Source organism: Engraulis encrasicolus, chromosome 15 (genome assembly GCF_034702125.1).
Source record: "Engraulis encrasicolus isolate BLACKSEA-1 chromosome 15, IST_EnEncr_1.0, whole genome shotgun sequence".
NCBI classification, from domain to species: domain Eukaryota; kingdom Metazoa; phylum Chordata; class Actinopteri; order Clupeiformes; family Engraulidae; genus Engraulis; species Engraulis encrasicolus.
The window spans coordinates 14,583,768-14,611,161 of NC_085871.1; the positions used below are offsets into that span (position 1 = coordinate 14,583,768).

The window sequence follows — 27,394 nt, forward strand, 5'->3', positions numbered from 1 at the left end:
TGAATTTCATTCATGTGCAATGAAAAGTTGTTTGTCAAAAAAAACTTCCCCCAAAAAAAGGCAGGCTAGACCAATTTCTGTTTTATCAAAAAGTCACATCTGTAATGGTCGTTGTCTTGGCATTGTGAGTGAAATTCACCCATCTTTAATCATAATTTGAAAAAATATTCAGCTGTTTTTACTTACATTTAAATTCAAACTTATATCTAACTTGTGAGTCAGGAGGACAGGTTGCAGTTAAAGTTGTCATTGAGATGCATAACAAGTAGACCCTCAACTCAAGCTGTGCAGCCATAGAAAAATGTAATCAAGACATATTAGTTTGAAAAGGTTATTGAGTGCTCTGGTAGTCTTGGGGGGGGTGCAGAGCAGACTGCTGTCTGCTGTTGCCACATGTCACTTGGTGTCTAATTAGCTTGTGTTGTAAGATGCTAATCTCTTCCCAAGCGCTGACACATAAACACCTAACAGCATCAAGGTGACATTACTTGTCACAATTAAGCCATGTGAGGTGTAGTGTGGACTACACGTGCACAGCAAGGGTTCACACATCTGTTTAAATTGAAAAACTAAGTGTGATGGTGTTTTAATGATGCGTACTGATCCATTAGCCACATAGAAGATACTTAGCTTTCAGTCCTATTTTCAACCAACCTTTCATATTGATCACCTACTTTTGTTTTCACCTTTTTAAAATACTTCATGTCACACTACATGTATTGTTATCTAACAAACTAGTATGTATTTCTCTTTGTGTTTTTAATTTTGGATATTCCTCACGACATTCGCAGGGAGAGAAGATATTTTACTTGATCGAGCCGACCAAGGCCAACCTTGCACTTTACGAGGCGTGGAGTTCCTCGGTCAACCAGAGCGAGGTGTTCTTCGGCGACAAGGTGGAGAAGTGCTACAAGTGTGTGGTACGGCAAGGCACCACTATTCTCCTTCCAACAGGTGAGAAGCACCTGAGGGGCAATATGCACACACGCAAGCACGCATGCTGACACACTCACACGGTGGCATGTGTAAAAGTAGGTGTGTGTGGGATTGAGCAGAAGTGTTGTTTTTCACAATTCACATTAGTATTATCACTTGGATGCTCTCTCTAGATATTTTAGAGATCAGTGAAACGGGACAGTTCCCGATCCCGTGTGCGTTGTTCTATCACAAACACACCTCACAAGGCATGTGTAGACATACAAGCCAGGGTTGGAACTTTACACCCGACCACTCTGCAAATACGGGTACGGTAATTCAAATTTCAGCATTGGCGGGTGAAAACTTTCACCTCAACTCGAGCTATAAATAGCCTGAATGTACAGGCGATGTTTTGGTCCGATGAGATTTGCCATTCTTCACCCTAAAATTGATTAGAATGCAGGAAATTGCATCTAAAAATACAACATTTTCTGACCGAGGAAACGGTAGATTTTAAAATTTACTTGCCACAGTGACTGGTGTGGAAAAAACTCAAATTCTACCCCTGATACAAGCGCATCAACACAAGGATACGCACACTTAGAAATTACAATGCATGCCCTCTTCATGCATTTGCACCTCTGCACACTTTCTTGCAGTCATCAGTAATGCCCCAGTAAGGCTCACTCTCCACTGCTTGCTTGGGCAACTGCAACCCTCATTCTCCTACCCCTGCCAGGGCCTCAGTGCTCATGGCACTGGAGAGGGTCTCATCTGACCCTAATGTACCACCAAATGGAAAAATTGTTTCTTAAAGAGAGAGGGACAGAGGAGGAGGGGGGAGCGAGAGGGAAAGCAGCATTCAAAACTCATCAAAGCGGCACCGAGTCAAAAATAATATCAACATTTTCCCAGGGAGCTTGCCAGGAAATTCTAGCTCAGCAGATTCTGTCGGGGGAGGCGGGGATACGGATAGGGATAGGGAGGGCCACGGGGTGTACGGTGACCCCACTACTCCCTGCCAGGGGCTGTGACAAGCTGGGGGATCTCTGCCAAGCAACACTGTGACAAGAACAGAACAAATTGATGCCATTATGGACTTGACTCTTCCGTGTAAACAGTGAGCATTAACAAAAAAAAGGAAAACAACAACAACATACAAAAACAAATGATGATGACTCCTCCAACTTGGCTCAGGAGTTTGGAAGGAATGGGAGAAAAACAAATTAGGAGTGTTGTAAACGTGAGATAAAGTACTGAGGTTGAGTGTCGAGTTTCGGGCAGTCGTCCGTTCTTATCAGCGGTGTGGGTTTTTGGGGGGAGCGTACGTGGGTTATGTGTTTGTGGTGTCAAGCACAGAGTGAGGAGCCACTCAGGCATAGATCCCTGTCCCCATCCATCTCTCTCTCTCTCTCTCTCTCTCTCTCTCTCTCTCTCTCTCTCTCTCTCTCTCTCTCTCTCTCTCTCTCTCTCTCTCTCTCTCTCTCTCTCTCTCTCTCGTTCTCTCTCTCTCGTTCTCTCTCTCTCTCTCTCTCTCTCTCTCTTTCTGTCTCTCTCTTCTCTCCTCTCTCTCTCTCGCTCTCTCTCTCTCGCTCTCTCTCTCTGTCTGTCTCTGTCTGTCTGTCTCTCTCTGTCTGTCTCTCCCTCTTCTCTGGCCAGCGTCCCCTCAACCATCCTGCCAGCCATCCTCTCTCCTTCCCTCCCTCCCTCCGTTTCCACGCTCCCCTGGCACCGGTGTCACTAGACCATCTGGTTTCTTTCCATTTCTGTAACTCTTCATCTGTGTTCCCTTATCCCAAAACAAACCCCCCTTACACACACACACACACACACACACACACACACACACACACACACACACACACACACACACACACACACACACACACACACACACACACACACACACACACACACTACTCCGTAAATGTTGTGCACCTCTAATCTGGGGGGCGTCGGACAGAACGGGAGCGAGATGTTGATCAGATAACGGGGTGGGTGGCGTTTTGGCTGATTGTACTCCCGTTTAGATAAGACTGCGAGAACAGTTGCTGTACAGCCAACTCGCTGTGTTAACCGTTATGAATAGGACAAAATCTGGAATAACAAAAAAAAACAACCTTTTACACGTTTTTTAAACTAATGCATCAATCAGTGAAGCAGTGTTGCCTAAGAAATGATTAAGCTCATTGGTGATGGGGTGTAATGTATCACCAATGTACTGATTTTTTTAGCATTGTAATTCAATATCAACACTACTTGGTAGAGTAGAAACATATCTCTCCTCTACTTGATGTATAAAAATATATAAAACTATCTCTCCTCTACTATCACAGGGTTCATTGATAATGTACTGAAGGTTTGTTCCTCTGCTGATTGTTATTCTCTACTCTCTACTGCCCTCTGCAGGATGGATCCATGCTGTGCTCACCTCTCAGGATTGCATGGCGTTTGGAGGAAACTTTCTTCACAATTTGAATATTGGCATGCAGCTCAGGTAAGATTTGCCTTTTTTTCCCCAAAAGTACAGTAACACCTAAAGAAAAACATAATTGTAATTAATTTTGAAATAAGTAGTTTTGAACATGATATTATGTAGAGTCTTTCTTTGGTTTTAGTAAACGCACACCGTGTGACGGTCAATACTAAACTTTGTGGAAACCATGGTCGTGACACACTCAGAACTTCATGCAATACATTTAATGACACCAGGGCCATGACCCTGATGAAGGCGTAAGGGCCTCCGCACATTGGCTCCGACAGCACTGCGGAGCACATTCGCTTCCGACACAATTCTGACCCCCAATCCCAATTTCACACGAACATAGCATTGATAGTCAATGGGTGGCGCCGACAAAATAGAACTTGTCTCTAATAGCTATCCGACATCCGCGAATGTCCGCGAACATCGGCACCAGTGTGCTGTGTTCAATTGAGAACAATGGAATCGAACTTTTGCGGAGCAGTGCTCAGCACTTTGTCGGAGCCGGTGTACGGAAGCCCTAAGCCGAAACGTTGGTCTCATTAGATGTACTGCATGAAGTTCTGAGTGTGCGACGACCATTGTTTTCATAAAGAACATGACATTATACACATTATATTATTATTAAAGCATATTCAAGGTTGGAGATAAAGTGGATATTGATTGATTGTGGGTCTACCAGGTGCTATGAGATGGAGCGAAGACTGAAGACTCCTGACCTCTTCAAGTTCCCCTATTTTGAGGCCATCTGTTGGTATGTGGCCAAGAACCTCCTGGAAACGCTGAGAGGTAAAGGAATCATAATTAGGCTTTGCCATTTTTTTATTTGCAAATGATGGAATTATTGGTCTACCTGTCGTTGTTGAACTACAGTGTCAGTCAAGACATGTTTGTTAATACTCAATTACAAACTACCAAACAAACACAAAAGGCCAATGTCTGTCTAAACTAGATGTTTGAACATGACTCTTTCTCCTCAGAATCGCGAGAGGATAACTGCGTGCCCCAGTCCTACCTGGTGGAGGGGGTGAAAGCTTTAATTAGTGCACTGAAGACATGGCTGAAGAGAGAGGTACGCCAACACAATGCTTTCATTCGACCAGAAGGCAGTAACATACTCTTTTGCCAAAACAGAGTTTGGACTTGAAATTGTCTTTCTGTGTTTTTTAGTGACTAAATCGCCTGCTTTTACATAAAAAACAGATTCAGGTTTCACCACTTACTTATATTGCATGGCAACCTTGAAGACATCTCATTGTCTATCTCTCTTTATCGATCTATCCCCCCCTTCTTCTGCCTCCCCTCATCAGATGTCCGCGCCCACCAGTGAGGTCCCTGACCATATCAGACCGCACCATCTGGTCAAGGAGCTCACTAAGGAAATCCGCTACCTGGAGGTAGGTGAACTCTAGAGATAAGGCCTGGGCTGGAATGTGACGGTAGGGTGCACACCTGTGGTCATTCATTGTGTGGACATGGGTGATAGAAGGGGAAGGTAGAAACTCACTATCAGTGAGATTGCAGGTGCTACACAGGGAAATGTCAAACTGTCAACTTTTATGGGTTCATGGTACATGAACATGGTACAGTTATGCTCAAAATAATAGCAGTACCTTTACAAAGGTGAGTAAATGTCCAAATTATTCAAATAAATTTCACTTTAATGAGCAAAAATGCATTGGTGACACTGCACATTCTATTTCAAAGAAAGAAAATTGGTGTTTAACCGGATCACACCGCACTCTCGATTAAAAGGTGCCAAACATAAACAAAAACTGTATAAAATTGAAAGAAAAATGTCTGCACACTTGAATCCCCTTTGTGTTCTTTTTATTATGAAAACGAACACAAAGGAGATTTAAGGGTGCAGACCTTTTTCTTTCAATTTTATAAAGAAAGAAAATTTGGAAAGATAAGTGTAAAGACACTGCTATTATTTTGAGCATAACTGTATTTTGTTTTTACATGCAGTTCACATGCCGTGACAATGACCCTGCAATGGGCATTGAAATCATATAATTTTGACATGGTGTGATGCTAATGATTTTAGAATAAAATATATATACAGTATGCCTCAACCATTCATTCTCAACCATTTATATCTATGCACTTCACTCTTTCCAACTGGAAAATGCAATTATTGAATCAATTTACATATTAATTTCATGTAAAGTGAAATATTCCGTAAGCGCACATCCAATTTCCTAATCAGTTCGACAGCATCAGCATTTAGAAATCAAACATCCACTCCACCCTTCCCATTGTCTCTCTATGACTCGACCCAATCCAGGAGGACCCGAATGGCAACAGCAGCGGACACAAGCCAATGAAATCTCAGGGAATGGGGGGCTGTCCCCTGACTCGCTCCACGCTGGAGCGGGGGTGCCATGCGCGGAGGATGGCCCGGAGACTGCGGGAGCAGCAGCACCACCATCAACACGGCGGCCCCAAGCTGCCCAACAACCTGGAAGTCCTGGAGAGGCACACGCGAGAGGTGCTGAAGCGGCTGGAGGTCGGGCCCCTGGAGCAGGTGAGAGGTGGAGGCAGATGGGTGACATCATTAGGGGTGTGGAAAAAAATCATCATGACAATGCATCACAATATTTATTTTCATGATATATTGCATCGATTCGTGACAATGTATCGCGATACTTACTTCTACGATATACTGCATTAGTCATGACACCAAAAATTGATTGTTTAATAATACTTAAAAAATTTAAATCACACTGTGTGTGGAATGTGCCACTGGTTCATTTTTTTCCAGTTGAGGACAAGTAATATTTCTGTTGTACCAGACTTTCTGTTGACTTATGAATGCTACACAGCAACTGGCGAGTGAGATGTTTATATGATTTAATCTGACTGAAGGCCTTGCCTTGTTTCTTTTGTTTCATAGGATCCCGATTTTAGCACCAAAGTGCACGGGAAGTTCAACAAGGTGTCCATGGCCTCCGCAGTCACGATCGAAAAGGGTCTGGACAACAACCTGCACCTGGTGATGTGCAATGGCAGAATTGTCAGGTGAGCTTTTGCGGTCTGTCCGCATCTGATTAGCTCACTGGAGGCCGACTAGCTCATTATAATAAGTTAACTTTTCTGTTTTGCTTTTTTCATACATCTTTGTATCTGTGTGAAAATCATTTCAATCCTCAATAGATGGGTTCTACATTTTTGTTTCCCCCTGGATGCGCGATCCTGCTGCGCACAACTCAACCTCTGATTGTTGGAAACCGCTGTCGGTCAAAATATTAGCTCACGTGGTTGGCTGCCAGTGTCTTGCCCCTCCTCACAGCACCATTATAAACAAAAAAACATGTATACATGTCCCTCACATACACATATTACGTACATACTGTAGCAGAATTGTCAATGGAGCTGACTTTGGGGCTGTTAGGATGTTAACATTTCAGGCCTACAAGGGCTACTCACAAAGGCAGATATTGCTGTGTCTGAAACTGAGAAAAGTCTCTCTTTCTCTCGTGCCTCCACAGAGATCAGCGGCCTCGTTGCCTGGTGAAGACTGAGGATGGGAGCATGATTTCTTGCCAACTTCAACAGGTCAAGATGGAAAAGACTGATTCAGATGAAGAGCAGCCATGCTCCACAGGAAAAGGTAATAAACACCAGCTAAACGGTATTGTCTCCAAGTTACCTGAACTGACGTTCCAGGCTTAAGAAAGGTGCATGTTCAGTAGATGAGGGTGTTTCTTAAATATCATTTTCTAACTTCATTGTGGAAATTGTCATGTGTTCACTTGTACTAAAGACAAATATCCCTTTTCCTCTCCTCCTCACAGACATGAATTCAAGTGCTCAGCCAGAACTCAGGAGAGAAATGTCAAGTGTCTCGGACACAGAGTCAGACAGTGAAAGCACAGAGGTACTGCATGCCTTCACATCACACTTTTCAATGGGTTGACTGAGACTTGTGCAAGTATTTTTGTAAAAATGTACTGTAAGTCAACAGCAAAGGAGTAATTTCACGTTTTTCTGTGTGTTTTCATCTGATGCAACAGGAGATGAACAAGAATTGTCGACTGGAGAGAAGATGCCGGAGTAGCACAGATGTGATTCTTTTTTCTTCTTCCTTTCTATCAAGTGCACAACATGTAGGGACAAACGTTTCGATGGTTAGACCACATTTAGGGATTAACGTTTCGATGGTTAGACCATTTTCGTCAGCGTTGGTCCTTACGTATTGTGCACTTGATTGAAATGAAGAAAAAAAGAATCATGTCTATGCTGCGCCGGTGTCTTCTCTCCAGGGGTGCATTTCTGGAAAGCGTAGTTGCTAACTATGTTAGCTACTTCGTTGGTTGCAATGCAATTTCCCATTGGCAACGACCGAAGTTGCTAACTGCTAACAACTACGCTTTCCAGAAATGCACCCCAGTACTGTTAGGCCAGGGACATGCTTGCTGTGGCCCTTAAAGGATAACTTCTGTCAATTGCGACATGCAGTTGTAATGCTCACACTACCCTGGACTTGTCAGTACCTGAGAATTTTTATTTTTCTTCAACCTTTTCCGAGATCCTGGTCATTGTAATGCGGGCAGAGTATGTTCACATTTAAAAAAAAAAAAACATCTTGATTTATTCCAAATAACATCCGAAAGGTTATGCAACACCAGCAGACAAAATAGTGATACCTTTTGGGGTAATATTTGAGTAGGTCTATGTTAAAAAGGTTTTAAATGTAAACAAAGTTTGCCCCCATTAGAATAGCTTAGATCTCGGAAAGGGCTAAGTCGAAAAACGCAGCATCACTGGGTACTGACCAGTCAAGGGTAGCGTGAGCAATACAACAGCATATTGAAATCGTTATCCTTTAAGTTACGTACGCCACCAAGTACCCCGAACTACCAAAGCACAAAGGAAGGATCATGTAGGGGCAGATGGCCAGCGGGGCTCTCATTATTTCCCGTCATTATTGTACCGCGACATCCACATGGAATTCATTATTGTACCGCGACATCCACATGGAATTCCAGAAGATTGTCCCTCGCGGTTGTCAATAGAGCTTGAAAGTCCCGCCCCTCAGTTCCGCATTTCACGGGACCTAAGCTGACCATCTAACAGCATGGTAGCGAGTTAATATCTTCTGATTTCGGTCATTATATGCTCTGGGCTACAAATATGCTGTTTAAGAGGCTAGATATAGATTATTCATGCAGAAGTATCAATATTTTGTTCCGAGGCCGTCTGCATGAAAAATGTGAAGAAACACACCCTTCTAAATCGTTTACAGTTTGGTACGAAAAATTAAACAAAAATATCAGAAACAACATATGTGGAGCTCGTGGCACAATTCGAAGGCGATCGAAATATTATTTTATTACATTATTGCCATTGGATTACATGCTACGATTTTCGGCTAAAAACGCTGTTGAGGTCCCATGAAAACGGGGGAAGTGACGTCACTTTCAAGCTCTATATTGCACCGTACGCATGTGTACATTGTGTCTGGTGCTCTACTCAAAATGTACTTTAAAATCGCATGGCAACGCATACTTGTATCCTGCCTTAGTCAACTTTGACTACTTAGCTCAGCCTTGTACTGTACTTTATTTTGTGTTTGCTGGCTACTGCCTGCTCTTCTCTGCATATCTGTAGTTTGATTTGTGATTCACATGGAGCATAGCTTGATAAATGCACTGTATTGTAAAATTATCATGAATGGCTAAACGTGTATTCTATAGTTTAATGTAACTTCATGTATTTTTTTGAAACATCGTATCATTATTGGTATACTGAAGTATTTGTCTTTCCCTGTCACTTTCCCAGCGAAGGGACTCGTCTTCGTCATCGTCGTCGTCGGATTCAGGGAGTTCGGAGGACGAGAGGGAGGATGTGAAGGGCTCAATGGAGGACTCAGGGGAGCAGCAGGCTAACACGAAACACAATCACAAACACAGGCCACTCAAGAGGTGCGCACGCCAGCAATTTCCTTATAGTGTAACTGTAGCCTGACTTGAGGTTACGCAACAACACCCGTTTTCTAGTCTCTATCTCATAGTCATGGTGTGATAGAACTACAACAAGGTTGTGTTTCTGATTGATCTGTATGAAGATAATACAATCTTATAGCCCATGTGGGGTGTTACTGTTTAGAAGGCCAAAAAATACAATGGTGTGCTGGCACTTCAAAATTCTGAAAACAGCATGAAAGTCAAGGTGTTATATTTCTCAGATGGTGGCTCAATGACTTACTAGTAGTAATGCCACTATTTTATGGATTAAATTCTTCTTTTTTGTTGTGGATTAGCTAAGTAGCATATTCATTGCAGTACATTAATTACCAACTACTAATTAATTTATGGGCATTAGCTGTGGTTGCCCCCTCCTCAAAAAAAACATGTCATTGACCCATGAACAGTATGTAGCTGAATGAGTATCGGATTGTGGAAATCTACGCAACTGTTTCGTTAAATGTGGTCAAGATGTAAACCATGTTGCGTCGTCTCCAACAGAGAACGTCCTACCTCACCAAGCACAGAAGAAGCCATTCAGGGCATGCTGTCCATGGCGGGGCTACTGTGCCCTCAGCAGCCCAGCGACGAGGACGCGCGCTCCCAGGAGCCCTGGTGGTCCCGTCTCGGTCACCAAGCGCGCCCACCCTCCGCACCCCACGAACACCACCACCATCACCACCACCACCAGTCGGAGGAGGAGCGAGGGATGAGAGTTGGTGGAGGCGGAGGCGGCGGCAACCAGGGCTTCATGGACAGTCAGGGCAACAGTAGCAGCGAGGCCTGGGACCACACGGAGCTCGCTCACAGCCCTTTGCACCAAGACCAGGATCATCAGGATCGTCGCGATCGAGAGACAGAGGGGGATCGGGGGGAGGAGGAAGAGGAGGAGGAGGAGGACGCCGACAACGGCAGCAGCCCTCGCATCGACTTCCAGTACCGCGAGAGCTCCACGTCGCCGCCACTGCACCCCTCGAAGAGGCACGCTTCCAACCCCCCGCCCATCAGCAATCAGGCCACAAAAGGTACGACACGGCTGGTGGTTTACCGCTCTGCTGGTTAATGACAGAATCGCTTACGATATGATACAATACAATAGTACTTTATAGTCAGTTTTAACTTAAATGATCCCTGACCAAGACTTGTTTAAGACAGGACACATATCGTCACACATATCGTCACAAGACTATTGCACATGTGCCATTCATGTGGAGCATAAGCACCAACAGACAAAATGGAAGAATGAAGAATGTGTTTGAGATCAGTAGAGATGCATGTGGCCAATTGAAGCATACTCTTGTTGTGAGCTTTCTGGAATAGGTCTGCTATGGGCAGCCCAATCATCTTGGGGCAGATTTTGATTTGTGTTGGAGTTAAGCTTTATCTTCGACAGAGACGCTGCGTTACCAAGCGGTACTGCAGTAAAGCATGAGGCCTATAATGCCTATTAATAACTATTAATAGATTTTTTTATGAATGGTGTTTAATTGAAATTGGACCTTGAGTCTGGAATTTTGTTGATGAACCATGGGAAATTAGGGAAATTAGTGTTAAAATTACCCAAGGTTGGTCTGTTCTCTGCAAGTGTTCCCTAGCTTTTTCAATAGCCTTTTTAAATGGATGTGATGGCACTGAAATACATTTTTTTCATATCTTATTGGGAAATGTTGGAGGTTCTTTTATCACTTTAATTATTTGACCATTTTCTGTATTGTGTACATATCACAGGCAAGCGACCGAAAAAAGGAATGGCGACCGCCAAGCAGAGACTGGGGAAGATCCTGAAGCTCAGCCGGCACAATCGCCTCTTTGTGTAGCCACGGAGATGCAGGAGGAGAGATGCTCTCACAGAAGAGAAGAGCGCCTACTGTCTCTGGGCTTTGGAATGATCTGCTCTTGTACTTAATTTGAACTTTTGGTTTAAAGTAACACACACACACACACACACACACACACACACACACACACACACACACACACACACACACACACACACACACACACACACACACACACACACACACACGCCACGTCTGGAGCATGATGCAGCACCCATGAACACACCACATGCCCACGCACATTCATCACATCCAGCCCCACTCGTACACACCCACACACCCACACACACACACACCCACACACACACACACCCACACACCCACACACACACACACCCACACACACTCTCACTCACTCACTGTGCATGCTTATGAGACAGGGTACTTTTGATGGAAGCAAGCACACTGCTACACCTGTTCAAGACACCCAGATGGTGGAGCTAAAGGAGAGATGGGAAAAAAAGAAAAGAGGATATGTTCTCGACACTGCAGGGACTGTGGAAAAATTACTATGGTTGTGACTTCAAAAAAACAAAAAAGGAAGAAAAAAGAAGAAATTAAACACTTGTATGCTCTCCAACAATTTTTGCCTACATGTTGCCGAGGATAAGGGCAAACCTCCTTCCGTATTGGCATGGCAGCAAGAAAAAAAAAAACGTTCAGTTGTTGAACCAGTTGCAACCAGCCGGTATTACGTTTCTGCTTTTTTTTTTTGTTTAATTTGTCTCCATGCTATTGGAGCTTCCACTGTAACCCTACCTCCATGAATCCCTGTAGCACCAAGGTGAGCGAGCCTCGTCGTGCTTTTTTTTTTAAACTTTTTTTTTTGAGGCCAAGGACAATCAAGGACAAACTCCTAAGATGGAGGACAGGCCACATTTTGAGGCCTGTTGAGGTTTTAAACACTGGGGTGGGGGGATCACCTAAAGTTGTGAGGTCGGTCTCTCTTGCTTTCTCTTCTTTCTTTCTTTCTCTTCTTTCTTTCTGTCTGTCAATCTATACGTATGTCTGTCTGCAGAACTATCTCTTAACGTTATGTGATGATTGATGAACTGTGTGGTCTTACATGTCCACCCTCAGTGATCTAGAGAGTTAAGGCTTCTGGCTTCTTGACATCAGTTCAGACTTTCTTTCTGTCAATCCATCCGTCTGTCTATATGCCTGTCATGTGATAAGGGGAGTGGTGTCCTACATCTCCACTTCCAGCGATCCAGAGAGCTAAGGTGCCCTTTTCCCCAACATCAGGCCAGACTTAAAGCTTTTTGGGTGGTGGTTGCATACGTATTCAAGCTCCAAAAAGGGAAGTTCAGTTGCTTACAACTTGGTTCCTTTGACCACCGTGACCTGGATGGATGAGGATCTTTCAGTCATAATGGCTAACGATCTGATTGTCTACCTACCTTTTGGTATTTTCCTCCATCTATTGGTCTCTCTACACCAACCTGTCTATGTTTCTAACTTGTGTCTTTAATTCTAAATAGCTGTCTATACCTGTCTCTATCTTTTTGTTTGATACAACGGGGTCATCCTTTGACCTTGAGAAGGGAAAGGTGCTATGGCGATAAACTGGAAAAAATTCCTCAATGGTGCTGAAGTTCATTGTATCCACCCCCTCTCCTCCCCCTTCTCTTCCCTGCTCGCTCCCCTCCCCCTATCTCAGTCTCACCAGCAATAATGATCTGATGTTCAGTGGCGTGTGAACGTAGAATTCTAGAGGGCATTCTCACCTAAAAAAAACTGTCTTCCTCTGATCACCACTAACGAATCACCTCTCTTTTTTTAAAGTCATTTGTGCACATGACAGAACTGTCTTTCATTCACATTGATGGAGTGGCCGGCGTTAGGCATCCGTGTAGTTGTGTGATGGGTTTTTAAAAATATAATTTATTGAAGCCATATGTTTTAATATTTCAGTGACTCAAAAAATGCAGCTCATGCCACATCAACTCAAAACCATTGACAAGAGCTCTGCTGTCATCTTTTACATTACATTACATTACAGTCATCTGTTGGTCAGGGGAAGAAGTGGGTGAGATTGCCATCTGTAGTGTTTTAGAGTTAGGTGTTTGCTTGGAATTAAAGGCATTAGATGATGTACAGGGATGGATGAATGATAGAATTATCTTACTTAATTTATTTGCTTCTTTGTTTTTTTGGTATCTGACTTGATATTTTTGTTTTTCCTTTTGATGGCTTTTCAACTGTGTATTTATTATTAAGTGCTGAATGCATCCGAATATTCTCACCTCCACACTGTACAAAGTATTTTTTGTAAATGTTGATATTATTAAAACGGTTTACTTTTAGATCAACCTCGTTAACTCATACCAAGTAAAAGTTTCCTTGACATTTGCAAAAAAAAATGCCTTGCTTGAGGACTGGGGGCATTGGGTATTCATTTGGGCAAAACTGCAGCCAAACCTTGTGAGGGGGACTCAGTTGCCTGTATTGTTGTGCTAAAAAAAATGACATCCATTTGTGCTCTCATTGTTTATACCACAGGTGTTTTGCATAGTGGTAAATTTAGTACTAATCTTAAAATGTGGTTTTCATTTGAATTGTTTGTTTTTGTTTTTAAAAAAGCCTGTTACTAAAAATCATGCAATGTCCACGACAATGCATAACGCCATGTTCTCCAATTATGTTGAATTACAATGCTTATTTTTGAACTGAAGAAGATTCCAAATGACTTGGTGTGCGATGGTATTGGTGCCTAACTGCTCAGTGGGGTCTGCAGTTTTGTCTCAGGGAACGAATCACAGAGCTGTCATCCGATTTCATCACCAGCAACTGTCCACCTTGTGTCGCCATGGTTTCAGCAACCATTACGACAGCTATTTGCTTGCTTTTCTACGTTATTAATATCGTTTTGATCCTGAGCTTTCGGCCAAGTCTCTAGATTGGTGTGCTACCTAATGGCCATCTTTCATTACCTTTTCATGGATAGTTGCTCATGTTGATGGATGTCCCATATGAAAGTGAATTGCGTAATTTTAAAATATAGCAGGTTAATGACTCGTGATTTTACTTTGACCAAATGTTGAGCAAACATCAGAGTGTACCTCTGTTATGTACCTAGTGTTGGTCGTTTTTGGGGTGGCATCACAAATGTGTTGATTGTCTCTAATTTATGAGAACCCTTTCTGTTTGAGAACTTCGGACTAAATTGAAAGTCCTGTTCCCATTGGCCTAACCTTTTTCGGATGTAGATTGTACATCTACATGCAAGTGTGATCTTTGCTACTGAATTATTGTTCTGAGGTTCCTGTTAGTCAACGACTACAGAACCATTGGACGGATTAAAGCTATTCTACTTTCATCATGCAGGTTGTTAGATCCCAGAACGAATTATTTTAAGCACATTATATTCTTTTAGCTTTAACAAAACACCATGACCAGACAACTAAAACTTGATTAGTTGGAATCCCATTTACCTTTTGAGTACATATGGCAATTGCACCTCCCATTTAAAAGAAAAAAAAAAATGAATCCCTCACTAAAGTAAGCACTATTGTTACTGTCTTTCCCCTGATCCTCTCTCATTACCCTCCACAGACATTCGAACCACTTTGCTGTGCTTGTCTCTAGTCCAGAGGGGTGTTCCTTAAAGCAATGTAGCTTATCCAGGTTAGGCTTGTCTTCTAGAAGTTTTACCATAGTATGGCTCATCTGGTCAAGTGACATCCGCTTCTCGGAGTGTTCCCCAAGGGTTAATTTCCATGTGTTTGCAATTAGGGGTGCTAGCAAAGTGGCAGGGCATTGACTCACACCTTCATAGTGACGTGTACAGTATTTGAGGGGTCAACAGGGGGGAAATGGGCATTGTCACAAAATCATGGGTTTTCAATGAGGCTGATGAAATTCTTCAAGCATGTGCTTCAGAGGGGCACAAGTACCGGTATTCTTTTTCTGCATTTTCTGACCATGCCCGTCAAGACCCTCAAGACTCCTCAACTATTTGGCTTCATCTCTACATCACATCTGTGGTATGGAATGGGTCACTGTGTTTGAATTTATAGAATGGAAATGATTTCAATATTTTCTATGTGCTTAGTAATTTAAAGAAATTATAATCAAATGCAATGTCAATTTTCAAAGATGGCCTGTAAATATTGACAAATGGGGGGGAAAAATGACAATTTCTTTTGTGTATGAACTGTTTGTTCTTTATACTAGCTTTGAACCAGATTTCAAGTGGCAAATAAATCTGTTTATTAAGTGAAAACAACATTATGCTCGTCAGCCGTTTCTTTCATCACATCAAATGTTTTTCAACATGTTCAGGTTTTGTCTGAGGGAAGTTTGTGGACGACGAGAAATCAGGCTTTCATGACAATCTATTTACAACACTGACATCAGGGTCACCGATGCAGATCGGTCTTCAGAGTGGAATGGGGAACCTGCAAAAAAATCAGGGAAAAGAAACAGGACCATGTGTCAATCAACTTGTCAGCTGTAATTCAAATGCTTCTACCTCTGAGAAATACTATAAATGACGTTTGTAGTTCCAGCTAAACATTAATGGCTAGCACTGCCTAATGTTATTAATATCTAATACATTTGTAAAATATCTATTACTGGTACATTACAGCCATGGAAAAAATGACTTTTTTCAGTTTTTCTGATTTTACTATGGATAGGTATGTGAGTAAAACATTGCTATTTCATTCTATAAACTACCGACTACCAATTCCTTCGAATTTCAAAAGAAAAAATAGTCATTTAGAGCATTAATTGGCAGAAAATTACAAATAGTCAAAGTAACACCTAACGGTAGGGACACATACACACAAATATGCAAACTTTGCCATTCATTCCTATGAGAGAGGCGAAGGCAAGTGATGGCAAGCGAACAGGAGCGAAATTATTAAATAAAGTTTAATGTTATGCAAATGAGGAGCGAATTCGCCTGCCGCGGCCCAATCAAATCAACAACATAACTGATCCATTCCATTTGATTCGCCCCGACGACCTAGGGGTGGTACGGTTCACAAAAGTCACGATTCGGTCCATATCACGGTTTCAAGGTCACGGTTTTCGGTTTTGTACGGTTCTGTTTTTTTTTTAAATAAATAAAATTCATTATGCACTGGAAATGTATAATATAAAAATTACAATGAAAATGTAAGCTTATCATGGGCATGTTGAATTTGACTTCATTTAACCTGTAACAAGGTGAAGTTACTGAAAGAGGAAAGATATCAATGATTTTAACATGCTTCCATTTATTTCACAAAAAGGGAGAACTAAGTCCTAACTTTTAAGTTGACAAATATTCAAATATTACTTACTATAACACATTTGATGTGTAAAAATAAAACAGCTACACTCCTGTAGGCAATGGGACCATTAGGTCAGTGCAGTATGACTATTTTGGTTAATGACACACTGAGAACGAATTGGACTTTTATTTTGATACCGCTTTCTGCGAGTTTTGCGCTTAGGATGAAAGTTGCTTCCTATCATGAAACTGCCGGCCGTGAGAGGCATAGAAGTGAAATCAGAAGTCAAATTCAATTTTAAGTGAACAAGTGATAGGGTTAGGTTATGTTAAAATGTGACAGTTAAGGTAACAAATAATTTAAAAAGATCGTTTTTTTTTTTAGAATTGTAGGCCTATGCACAAGAATGTCTCAAAAAAACTCCTGTGAAGCTGAGCCTGTTAAAACAGTCAAGTTTTATTTTGGTTATAGTGTTAAACATCAATGTTAACTAGGCAACAGCACAAAGTCCCCTTCATTCCATCAGAGTTTAACTGGCCTCATATAATTATTACCTTTCAACCTGCACTAACTCAAAACATACACATGCGCACACACACACACACACACATGCGCGCACACACACACACACACACACACACACACACACACACACACACACACACACTGCACTAAACCCAAACATACACACACTGACACACAACTCATACTCACACACACACACACACATACACAGGTACACACACACAGACGCACACCGCACTTTCTACCTGCACTAAACACACACACACACACACACACACACACACACACACACACACACACACACACACGCGCGCACGCGCACACACACACACACACTGCACTAAACCCAAACATACACACACTGACACACAACTCATACTCACACACACACACACACATACACAGGTACACACACACAGACGCACACCGCACTTTCTACCTGCACTAAACACACACACACACACACACACACACACACACACACACACACACACACACACACACACACACACAAAACACATACAAACACACACACACACACACATACTGCTGCTGGTGTATTTAATAAAACCTTTTTTTAATTATTTATTTTCTTCAAATGCTACTATTACTATGTCAGAACGCTATAAAAGACTTTTAGAAAAAGCACAACAAAATACCTCCTCTTAATGTATGTTCTCTACAAGTCTTCTGTTGTCCAGTCTTGCACTTTAAATGTCTGTATGAGCAATGTCTACGTCCATACTGTCTATGTCCATGTATGAGTACTGTCTATGTCTATACTGTCTATGTCTTTACCTAGATTAGTCTATGTCTGCATGGGAGAGCAAGAAACGCAATTTCAAATTCTTTGTATGACCAGTGCATGTAAAGAAATTGACAATAAACTTGACTTGACTTGACTTGATAATTAGGCCTAACAGTTAAGGACAGCGCAGTGAATCTGATGGACATGTTCAGTTATCTCGCATTTTGCCGTCCGGGATCCCCATTCAATGCCACGTGGATATAGCCTACACTAGGCTACTGTAACGTAAGTCATAGTCTACTTTGTTCTGCTAATCTTTCATTTTTTTGTAAATTCATGTTCATTTAATTTAAATTGGTCAGAATAAAGGCTGGGGGCAGTCACTTGCGCTAACGTGGAGAGAGAGCTGGGAGAGGGAGACGCTGCTGACCGACCTGCACTTGCGCAGGCTACTGTAGCCTACTGTAGTCAGCTGGTGCATGCTGTCACATTATGCATTTCAGTTGGCTGATAGAAATCAGTCTTTCCACACCCAATTTCCTACGTGTTCTATGCTTGTAAAAGTAGTAGGATTTTAATTGCGTCGTGCGCCGGAGTGTCACTCTCTCTCTTTTTTTTTTTGGAAACCGTGGACACCGTGCGGTTGCGCACCACCCCGTTCCGTGACATCCAGACCGTACGGTTTCGGTTTGCGACGCAAACCGTTCCATGCCGGACGACCTGATGACGGTTGGATTTCGCCTCTCTTCGCTTCGCTTGCTTCGCCTCCTATGTGTCCCTACCGTTAGATGCACTGTTTCCAGACCACAAAAAGGGCATAGAAAACAAGATGATATTCACTTAAATACAAGAAAATAGTCATGTATTAACTTAGAAAGAGATCAGAAATTAATATTTGGTGGAATAAGCCTGATTTTTAGTCACAGCTGTCATGCGATTTGGTATGCTTTCATATTGTTCTTGGGTGACTTTATTCTTGGCCTGGTGCAAGAATTCAAGTTGCTGAGCTAGGGTTGATGGCTTCTGACCATCCAGCTTCCTATTGATCACAGGTTGTCAAGGGGGTTTAGGCCTGGAGTTTGGGCTGGCCATGTCAGGGTAGTGATCTGGTGGTCCTCCATCCACAGCTTCATTGGCCAAGCTTAGTGGCTGGAGCATTGTCCTCTAAAAATAGTCCTCAGTGTTCGGGGCCATTGTCAGAAGAGAAGGAAACAAGTTTTGGCCCAAGATAACTTAGTCGTTCACAAAGATTTATCTGTCCAATTCAAGCCTTGGTGAAGCATCCCCAGATCAACACCAATCCTTGGGCCAAATTTCACATCTATTCCAACACCTGGCCATCCAATGGTTAGCTAGAGACCTAGAGATGTCTACAAACTGCAGTGTCTTGCACCTGCTGTGAAATTTGTTAGAGAATAGGTGATGATCAGCAAGGCTGAAATCGGTCAGCTTCATCTTTGCGAAAGGTGCCTTACTGAAGCCACATACAAAGTTAGCTTGGAGTAAAACTTGCTTCCCTCCACTCTGACAATGTTACCCAGCTCTGAGGACTGACTTTTTCAACAAGGCAATGCTCAAAGCCATGCTATTTTGTCAATTAGTATGAGGATGGAGGATCATCAGATCAAGACCCTGCCATGGCCAGCCCAACTCCAGGCCTGAGTGCCATTGAAAACTTCTTAAATGTGATCAAGAGGAAGAGGGATGTCACAAGCCATCATATAAAACTCAGCAACTTGACTTTTTGTAACGGGAAGGGAATTAAGTCATCCAAGAACAATGTGAAAGTCTGGTGGAGAGCATTCCAAGATGCATGAAAGGTGTGATTAAAATCCAAGGTTATTCCGCCAAATAATAATTTCTGAACTCTTCCTAAGTTAAAACAAAGTGAATAACATCGTCTTATCTTTGCCTTTTTTGAGGTCTGGAAACATTGCATCTTTTGTGTTATTTAGACCATTTGTGATTTTTTGTGTGCAAATAATTGCTCTAAATGACAATATTTTCATTCGAAATTCGGAGGAAATGTCAGTAAATTATAGAATAAAACAAGGTTTGTTTTACTCAAACACACACATTCAAACCCGCTGCAACCTTCTGATCTGAAGACTGATGAACAATTAGGCCACAATTAAAGAAAGTATTGCCAATGTCGGTTTATTGCTCTGGTACAACAAATGGCAAATTTATGTAAGTAATGTCTTTACATTACATTACACTTAGCTGACACTTCTATCAAAACTTACAGTTATTATTTTTCAAGGTATTGGTTACAAAGTCCCTGGAAGGAACAATGTAGGGTTAGGTGCCTTGCTTAAGGTTACTTCAGCCAAGGATGAAATGGGTTCTAACAATCAATGTAGGAAGAGGGTCAGGTGGGATTCAAAGCTGCAACACCTAGATAAGACAAACTCCCTAGCCACTTGGTCACTGCTGGCCCCAATGCAAGTCTCACCTGGAGGTCAGCTTCATAAATACAGGGGGATTTTTAATCATCGTCCTCCTCCTCCTCAGCAGGCTCTGCATCATCAGCAGGGATGCCGAGCTGCTCATCGGTCCATTCGCTGGTATCTGGCCATGGGAAGTGGCCCTGCACAAGAAAAGCAGATTTCGCACTCACAATTTAGTATCTCAGGCCTAGTCTCGTGTGTAGAAGAGAACAATACAAAAGTAGTAATGGTTGGGTGGTTGCACAGTGCAAGATGTTGGCACCCTGTGAAATGTTTATGAGAATGTACCTCGATTTAGATGCATCAAATCTATTATAGGGTATGTACATCGTATTGATAGGTGGGTGAGAAAATTGTGGATAATGTGAAGACACGCTTGACAGGTGGGTAGACTCTGTTTACCACGTGTGCTCGTCGTCATCCAATTACTTCCCTGATTGTATTCAAAGCCACTCACCAGTACTGCATCTGAATCATGCCACATGTGCCACAAGATCCAGAACCACATAGCGCTGGACAGCAGCTCCGAATGGAAGACCTGGTGTTTGGTCGTTTGGGGGGGCATCCTGTACTGGGGCTCGATGTGCGGGCCGCCGCCTGCCCTGCAAGTGCAATTCGGTTCAGATCAGGACAGGGGGGAGGAAAGGGCCGACTACAGGGATTGCCAACCGGGGTTGGTTATCTGTGGACTTCATATGGTCAGACTAAGCATGTACTCTATACTCCGTAACTGAGGGTGCTAGGTTGTAGTAGGCAGGTTTATCTTTTTAAGATCTGGTTCAACAAAAAATTTCAGATACAGTCGGCAGGAAGCCTCACATCTCATGCTGAGCTACACCTAGTTCTACAGCTGAGCTACCTTCAACAGACCATATTCGCTCAGTATTTATTGACATTGTACATGAGACATACCTTAAATCGGATATAGCAATATTTCCATATCAGTCTACCTATTCCAGTGCAATGTATATAAATAATGTACATTACAGGAATGCAAAATAGTCATGTTACATGGAGCTAGCATACATAACGTTAGCACTATGCTATAAATGACATGCTACATTCTGAAGAAAGTACCAACGAAAAAGCCGCGATTTACCTTCTGACGACTATTCTCTGTGGCCCTCGTCGAACAAGTTGCATGCCACCTCGGAGGACACCATAAGCCCTCCCGAGAGAAGCCATAGTGACTTTATTTTCCAATCACTGTTTGACTTTCCCAGTGATGTTGAGTCTGAGGAGACCGATAACAAAATGTCACCTTCTAAACACAGCGTATGACCACAGTGGGTTTACATACAGTGTTGAATCTCCCCCTCAAACCCGTGCCTGCAGTTCACCTAGGGAGCGCTGTCGAGACAGCAGAGCTCATAAGGCTGGCGCTAATAACTGACAATTGTGCTCGCTGTCTGCTGAAACTTGACAATATTACTGTAAGTTCTGAGAAACCAATGTGAATTTCAATGAAATGTACAATAACCTGGGAATTATGTCCTTCTGATTTCCTACAGCGTTGGCATTTATGAGTCAGGCTCCGCTAGCATCTTGCTAACAAAATTGCTTTACGGTCGTCGTGATCACAGCAATGCAGCCGGCCGACCAATCTAAACGCAGTGTGTGAAGCCACTCGTGACGTCATATTGACAATAAAGACGTATTTTACAAAGATCCAGCAAGTTTAAACATTCAAACTAACTGCTGTTTGAAAGGATAATCTATCCTGCCTTTTGGAAAAATAAAATGAAACGATGATACCAATTCTCTCCCAAAGCAATGGCAGCATCGTGGTTGAGCTCCATGCAACCCCATTCATTTCAACAGCCTCTGCGCTCCTTGGCGCTCCTCTGCGCTGTCTGGATGGCGCCACTTAGTGGACAGTACCACCCGGAAAAAGTAGCGAGATTCCTCTCTCGTATTACCCATAAACTCTCTCTTGCATGACCCACCAATAATCTGTGCTGTGATTGGTGGACTTATTCTTCTTTGTCATTTGCCTGACCTGATACTACAGCTAACTCCTTTGTCCCCTGCTGTTTGGGAGTAAAACAGCAGGCTTGAATATTGCACATTTCTGAATAGAAGACCATTTATAATTTACAGCCGTCTCACACCGAATCAGCGAAACTGTGTAGATAGGCTAACTGTGTCGATAAATGGCAAAACCCAACACAGTTTGCATTTTTGTTTTGGAAGCATTATTACCATATCTGTCTATACTGTCTATGTCCTTACCTAGATTAGTCTATGTCTGCATGGGAAAGCAAGAAACGTAATTTCAAATTCTTTGTATGACCAGTGCATGTAAAGAAATTGACAATAAAACCAACTTGACTTGACTTGACTATTTCAATAAAATTGGTCTTATCATCAGTAGCCTAACTACCTTTTGACTGTTTCAAGGGAAGTCTCTAATAAAAATCTCCTATAGGAGCAGCCCTCCTGAGAAGACAAGAGCAATATGGACATTTGACAGTGTTCAATTTCACTGGATACTGTTTTCCTGTCAGACACTGGGGGGCAGCAGTGCTCAACTTTTGTCTTTTCTTTTGAGCTCTAGTCTGGCCCTCTGTAGCGAAGCCTACGCCTGAGACTTTTCTATATCAGTGTGCTACTCATGCAAAGAAAAAAAGGGAGGAAAAGAAGGGCTGAATATTTTTCTCACCCTGTCATCACCATCTTAGCAGGGGTCCTCTTGCTTTTTTGTTTTTTGGGGCCCATGGTGTGCACACTGTTCAATAGCCCACAGTCCTCTTTAGGCTGGGTTTGGCTGTTGATCCCCTGCCATGTTCCTAATTCGCCTCTCCTTTCCGATATGAGTGAGGTATTATTGATGTCATCTGAGCTTTTTCTATAGCCAGCAGGTCATATTAAAACCCCTTTGGCGCATGGCCACGCACTGTACCATCCACCCTACGCACCACTGTCGTGAAAGGGAAACGTAAATGATTCCACATGCGAGACCACTTTTGTGTCACTGTAACAAATGGACCGTATCCCCCTTATTCATGCTGGCTGGCATGGGGACAACAATGGCACTTTCTCTTGTCGGAAAAAACGGGTCTCAAAAGCCTACTAGTGGAAATGAAACCACCGTCGTTATTATTCTGGTTACTGACAGGACATTGGCATTGTTACTTCTCGGTCTACATTACTCGGAGGCAAAGCGGGTCCTGTGTTCGAGTGTGTAGAACATGCACAAACTAATTCACACAAGCAGACATGCACACAAACAGGCACACAGACGAGCGCAAACACACACACACACACACACAGACGCACACACACACACACACACACACACACACACACACACACACACACACACACACACACACACACACACACACACACACACACACACACACACACACACACACACACACACACACACACACACAGCCTACACGCACACAAAAACACAAGCACAGAGAACACACTTACACATCGTACACTCAGCTTTTACACACACACACACACACACACACACACACACACACACACACACACACACACACACACACACACACACACACACACACACACACACACACACACACACACACACACACACACACACACACACACAGAAAGACCCACGTACGTATGCACAGCACGCACACACACGGCAGTCCCGCCATTAAAAACATTCCCCTGGTAGCAATGATGAAGGGCCGTGTGGAGCAAATTTTTCCCTTTGAAAAATACATTGAAATAATATGCACATACGGGGGGGAAACAGGCCAGGGAAGAGAGAGAGAGAGAGAGAGAGAGAGAGAGAGAGAGAGAGAGAGAGAGAGAGAGAGAGAGAGAGAGAGAGAGAGAGAGAGAGAGAGAGAGAGAGAGAGAGAGAGAGAGAGAGAGAGAAAGACCCCAACATATTAAAGTGGTTTTAAAGGCAAATATTTGTATTAATCACTGTCACAGGGACACAGAGAGAGAGAGAGAGAGAGAGAGAGAGAGAGAGAGAGAGAGAGAGGGAGAGAATGAGAGAGAGAGAGAGAGAGAGAGAGAGAGAGAGAGAGAGAGAGAGAACCACATTAGTTGGGTGGGTTGGGTTGACTGCTGCCACGACTCCAGATGTAAATGACTCAGTCCATGATTAATGGAGGAAAGCCTCTGAACACAATCGCAAATATTGACATATGCACACATACACACACAAGAACGCCCCCCCCCCCAACCACCCACCCACACACACACACACACACACACACACACACACACACACACACACACACACACACACACACACACACACACACACACACACACACACACACACACACACACACACACACCAGATCATATAGCTCTCATATACTTTACAGGCAGCTCACATCACAGCCCTTTTCTGTCACGTCCACCCACACAACACAGCCACTGCCACCTGAAGCCTGCTGCCAACACTGTTGATGACAGAGTGGAAGGGGACTGGTTGACCTCAGGCCACTGTAGTGTCACTTTCCACTCTATTAGTGCTCACCATTACACACTGATCAGTGATGATGTTACGAGATCAGTCTGACACACAGGTGAATGAAAGCATGAATGAATGAAACACATGCACGCACACACGCACACACGCACACACACACACACACACACACACACACACACACACACACACACACACACACACACACACACACACACACACACTCACACACACACACACACACACACACACACACACACACACACACACACACACACACACACACACACACACACACACACACACCCTTGGGTGCTGCTCTCTGGCAATAGGCCTAATTACAGTTTTTGCCTACTGCTTAAACACTATAGGCAGATGCTTAAACCAAAGTAGCATATCGCTAAGTTGTTGGTGCATAATTTAAACACTTATTGCTTGACTTTAAACAAAAGTAAGCATTACACTTTCATACCAGTTTAGCAAGGCACTTGCTCCTTTACGCAACACACAGACTCCAGCTGTCTACACACAATTTCGTACACAAGACACATTGTTCAAAAGTAAAATCTCAGAGTGTCATTGTGAAAACACATCTGTTAAAAAAACAAAACACACTGATGTATGACAAGATTTAGACACAGAAAATAAAACACATGCTTTCAAAATCGAACACTCTTCTGCCATGTTACACCGTTGCATGCTTTATATTACTTTGCATTTGTTTTATTTTGCATTTATTTGTTTTACTTTACAGTTTTTGCCTACTGCTTAAACACTATAGGCAGATGCTTAAACCAAAGTAGCATATCGTTAAGTTGTTGGTGCATAACTTAAACACTTATTGCTTGACTTTAAACAAAAGTAAGCATTACACTTTCATACCAGTTTAGCAAGGCACTTGCTCCTTTACGCAACACACAGACTCCAGCTGTCTACACACAATTTCATACACAAGACACTTTGTTCAAAAGTAAAATCTCAGAGTGTCTTTGTGAAAACACATCTGTTAAAAAAACAAAACACATTGAAAATACATTGCATTTGTTTTATTTTGCATTTATTTGTTTTACTTTGATTGCTTGTATGCTAAACAAGGCGAATAGCACAATGGTACTAAAGTGTAGAATATGGAGTATGGCATTGACTGACTCACGTACTGTAAAACCTAGCCTGATACATGCCGCCAAGAGTAGCCTTTTGTCTTCATCATCACATGTTAGGTAATGTGAACATGATAGTTTGTAGAAATAGTGTCATTTTCAGAACACAACCAAGCAAGACCACTTGAGCAAACTGACTGAACATGATATAATTTTGATGATGTCATGTATGTCAGCTGCATAGTGTGTCTGTGAAAATGTTTTGTATTTCGTGAATACCTCATACCTCATAACCAAACAAAGTAGCCTATATTGACTTGATTGTCATTGATGATTGTCATTACAGCATGTTGACGTAACCCCATATTTATATCATATTTAGATGTTTGAAAATTTGTGAATATACAGTAACCAATACACAAAAAAGTTACATAGGTAAGCTCACCCACACACTGTTGTATTTAGAGTGATGTACTGTTTGAGATATATTTTGCTTCGGTTTAATGTCCTGTACTGTAAGGTGCAGTTTTGTAATGTACAGTATTGAATTTTGGGGTCTTGTGAAAATGTACATTCTGTGAGACTGAATAGACTGCTCCAAAAAGAAAGACTGCTGTGTTTTGTATGAAGCAGACAACTGTTTTAAAGTTGATCTAATTTGTTTTCTCATTTGGTGCTTTTGTGTGTCTTTTGACATGAAAGTGAGGTTTTGACAAAAGATTGTAAGGTTTTTATGGCAATGTTTATGCTTTTATAGCAGAGCTTCATGTTGCCATATATGTGATGGGTTTATCTCCAAGTGTTGAGAGTAATTGGCTTGTGTGTAGAGTTTTGACTCTATGAGCCAAATTTTGCAAATTGTGTGCAAGCAGTCGGCAAAAACTGTAAAGGATGAATGAATGCAACCACCCATCCATCCCAGTGGCGGTTCCACCCATTTTGGGTCCCCAGGCGAAATATAGACATGATGGGGCCCCAGCTTGAATTATTTTTACTGGTATTTAGCATGGGAGGACTGTCAGTCTGTTTAAAGCGGCTCTGATCCATCGCTTTGGCGATCCATCAGAGGAACAGGACTAAATGAGGTGGGTGTAAGACTGCATGGATCATGAACGAACGAACGAACGAACGAACGAACGAACGAACGAACGAACGAACGAACGAACGAACGAACGAACGAACGAACGAACGAACGGACGAACGAACGAATGCACCAATGAATGAATGCGTGAACGACCAAACGAATGAACAAATGCAACCAACCATCCACCCATCCATCAGGGGTAGAGAGGACTAATTGAGGTGGGTGGGAGACTGCTGTGACTCCAGATGTGCGTAAATGGCTTGGCCTGGCACACACACACACACACACACACACACACACACACACACACACACACACACACACACACACACACTCACTCATACACATACACACACACGGTCATATATCTTGTGTGTGCTGCTCTGGCAATATTGCGGCTCATAATCAGTCACCCCCCTTTCCTCCCATTTGGTCCCACAGCACAGCTAATGCCACCTGCTGCCGGCTGCCAGCCGCCAGCTGCCAACTGTTGATCGATGCCGCCGGGCTGCATGGATGCCAGCTGCATGGGCCTTGAGCTTGAACTTTAATGTTGCACAGTTGGAGCACCCACTCACCCACCCACCTACACACACAGAGACGCATCTTTCCACCAGGCA

At 42.8% G+C, this 27,394-nt stretch overlaps 2 protein-coding genes across 2 annotated transcripts in view; one reads left to right on the forward strand and one right to left on the reverse strand.

Moving 5' to 3' along the window:
* kdm7aa (lysine (K)-specific demethylase 7Aa) overlaps nucleotides 1–11,743 on the forward strand; it is a 38,483-nt gene extending 26,740 nt beyond the window's left edge. Inside the window, exons 7-18 of the mRNA XM_063217115.1 lie at nucleotides 792–954; nucleotides 3,328–3,415; nucleotides 4,083–4,189; nucleotides 4,381–4,472; nucleotides 4,711–4,797; nucleotides 5,691–5,930; nucleotides 6,300–6,424; nucleotides 6,895–7,016; nucleotides 7,201–7,283; nucleotides 9,188–9,330; nucleotides 9,874–10,397; nucleotides 11,101–11,743. Of these exons, the coding sequence (XP_063073185.1) occupies nucleotides 792–954; nucleotides 3,328–3,415; nucleotides 4,083–4,189; nucleotides 4,381–4,472; nucleotides 4,711–4,797; nucleotides 5,691–5,930; nucleotides 6,300–6,424; nucleotides 6,895–7,016; nucleotides 7,201–7,283; nucleotides 9,188–9,330; nucleotides 9,874–10,397; nucleotides 11,101–11,189 (1,863 nt within the window). The 3' untranslated portion in view covers nucleotides 11,190–11,743. The remainder of the gene's footprint in view (nucleotides 1–791; nucleotides 955–3,327; nucleotides 3,416–4,082; nucleotides 4,190–4,380; nucleotides 4,473–4,710; nucleotides 4,798–5,690; nucleotides 5,931–6,299; nucleotides 6,425–6,894; nucleotides 7,017–7,200; nucleotides 7,284–9,187; nucleotides 9,331–9,873; nucleotides 10,398–11,100) is intronic.
* Nucleotides 11,744–15,398: 3,655 nt separating this feature from the next.
* On the reverse strand, nucleotides 15,399–21,438 carry ndufb2 (NADH:ubiquinone oxidoreductase subunit B2). The gene is made up of 4 exons (XM_063217116.1): nucleotides 21,255–21,438; nucleotides 20,613–20,757; nucleotides 20,161–20,295; nucleotides 15,399–15,610 (listed from the first exon to the last, which is right to left on the reverse strand). Exons 1-3 carry the CDS (start codon nucleotides 21,338–21,340, stop codon nucleotides 20,194–20,196), a joined length of 333 nt encoding a protein of 110 aa, XP_063073186.1. The 5' UTR covers nucleotides 21,341–21,438; the 3' UTR covers nucleotides 15,399–15,610; nucleotides 20,161–20,193.
* Nucleotides 21,439–27,394: the final 5,956 nt, after the last annotated feature.

Excerpts from the sequence above, each read along its gene's own strand:
- ndufb2 (XM_063217116.1), bottom strand. The coding sequence starts at position 21,340 with ATGGCTTCTCTCGGGAGGGCTTATGGTGTCCTCCGAGGTGGCATGCAA. Across the intron at positions 20,758-21,254 it reads CAGAGAATAGTCGTCAGAAG|GGCAGGCGGCGGCCCGCACA; the intron begins GTAAATCGCGGC and ends TTGCACTTGCAG. Across the intron at positions 20,296-20,612 it reads ATGATTCAGATGCAGTACTG|GGCCACTTCCCATGGCCAGA; the intron begins GTGAGTGGCTTT and ends TTTCTTGTGCAG.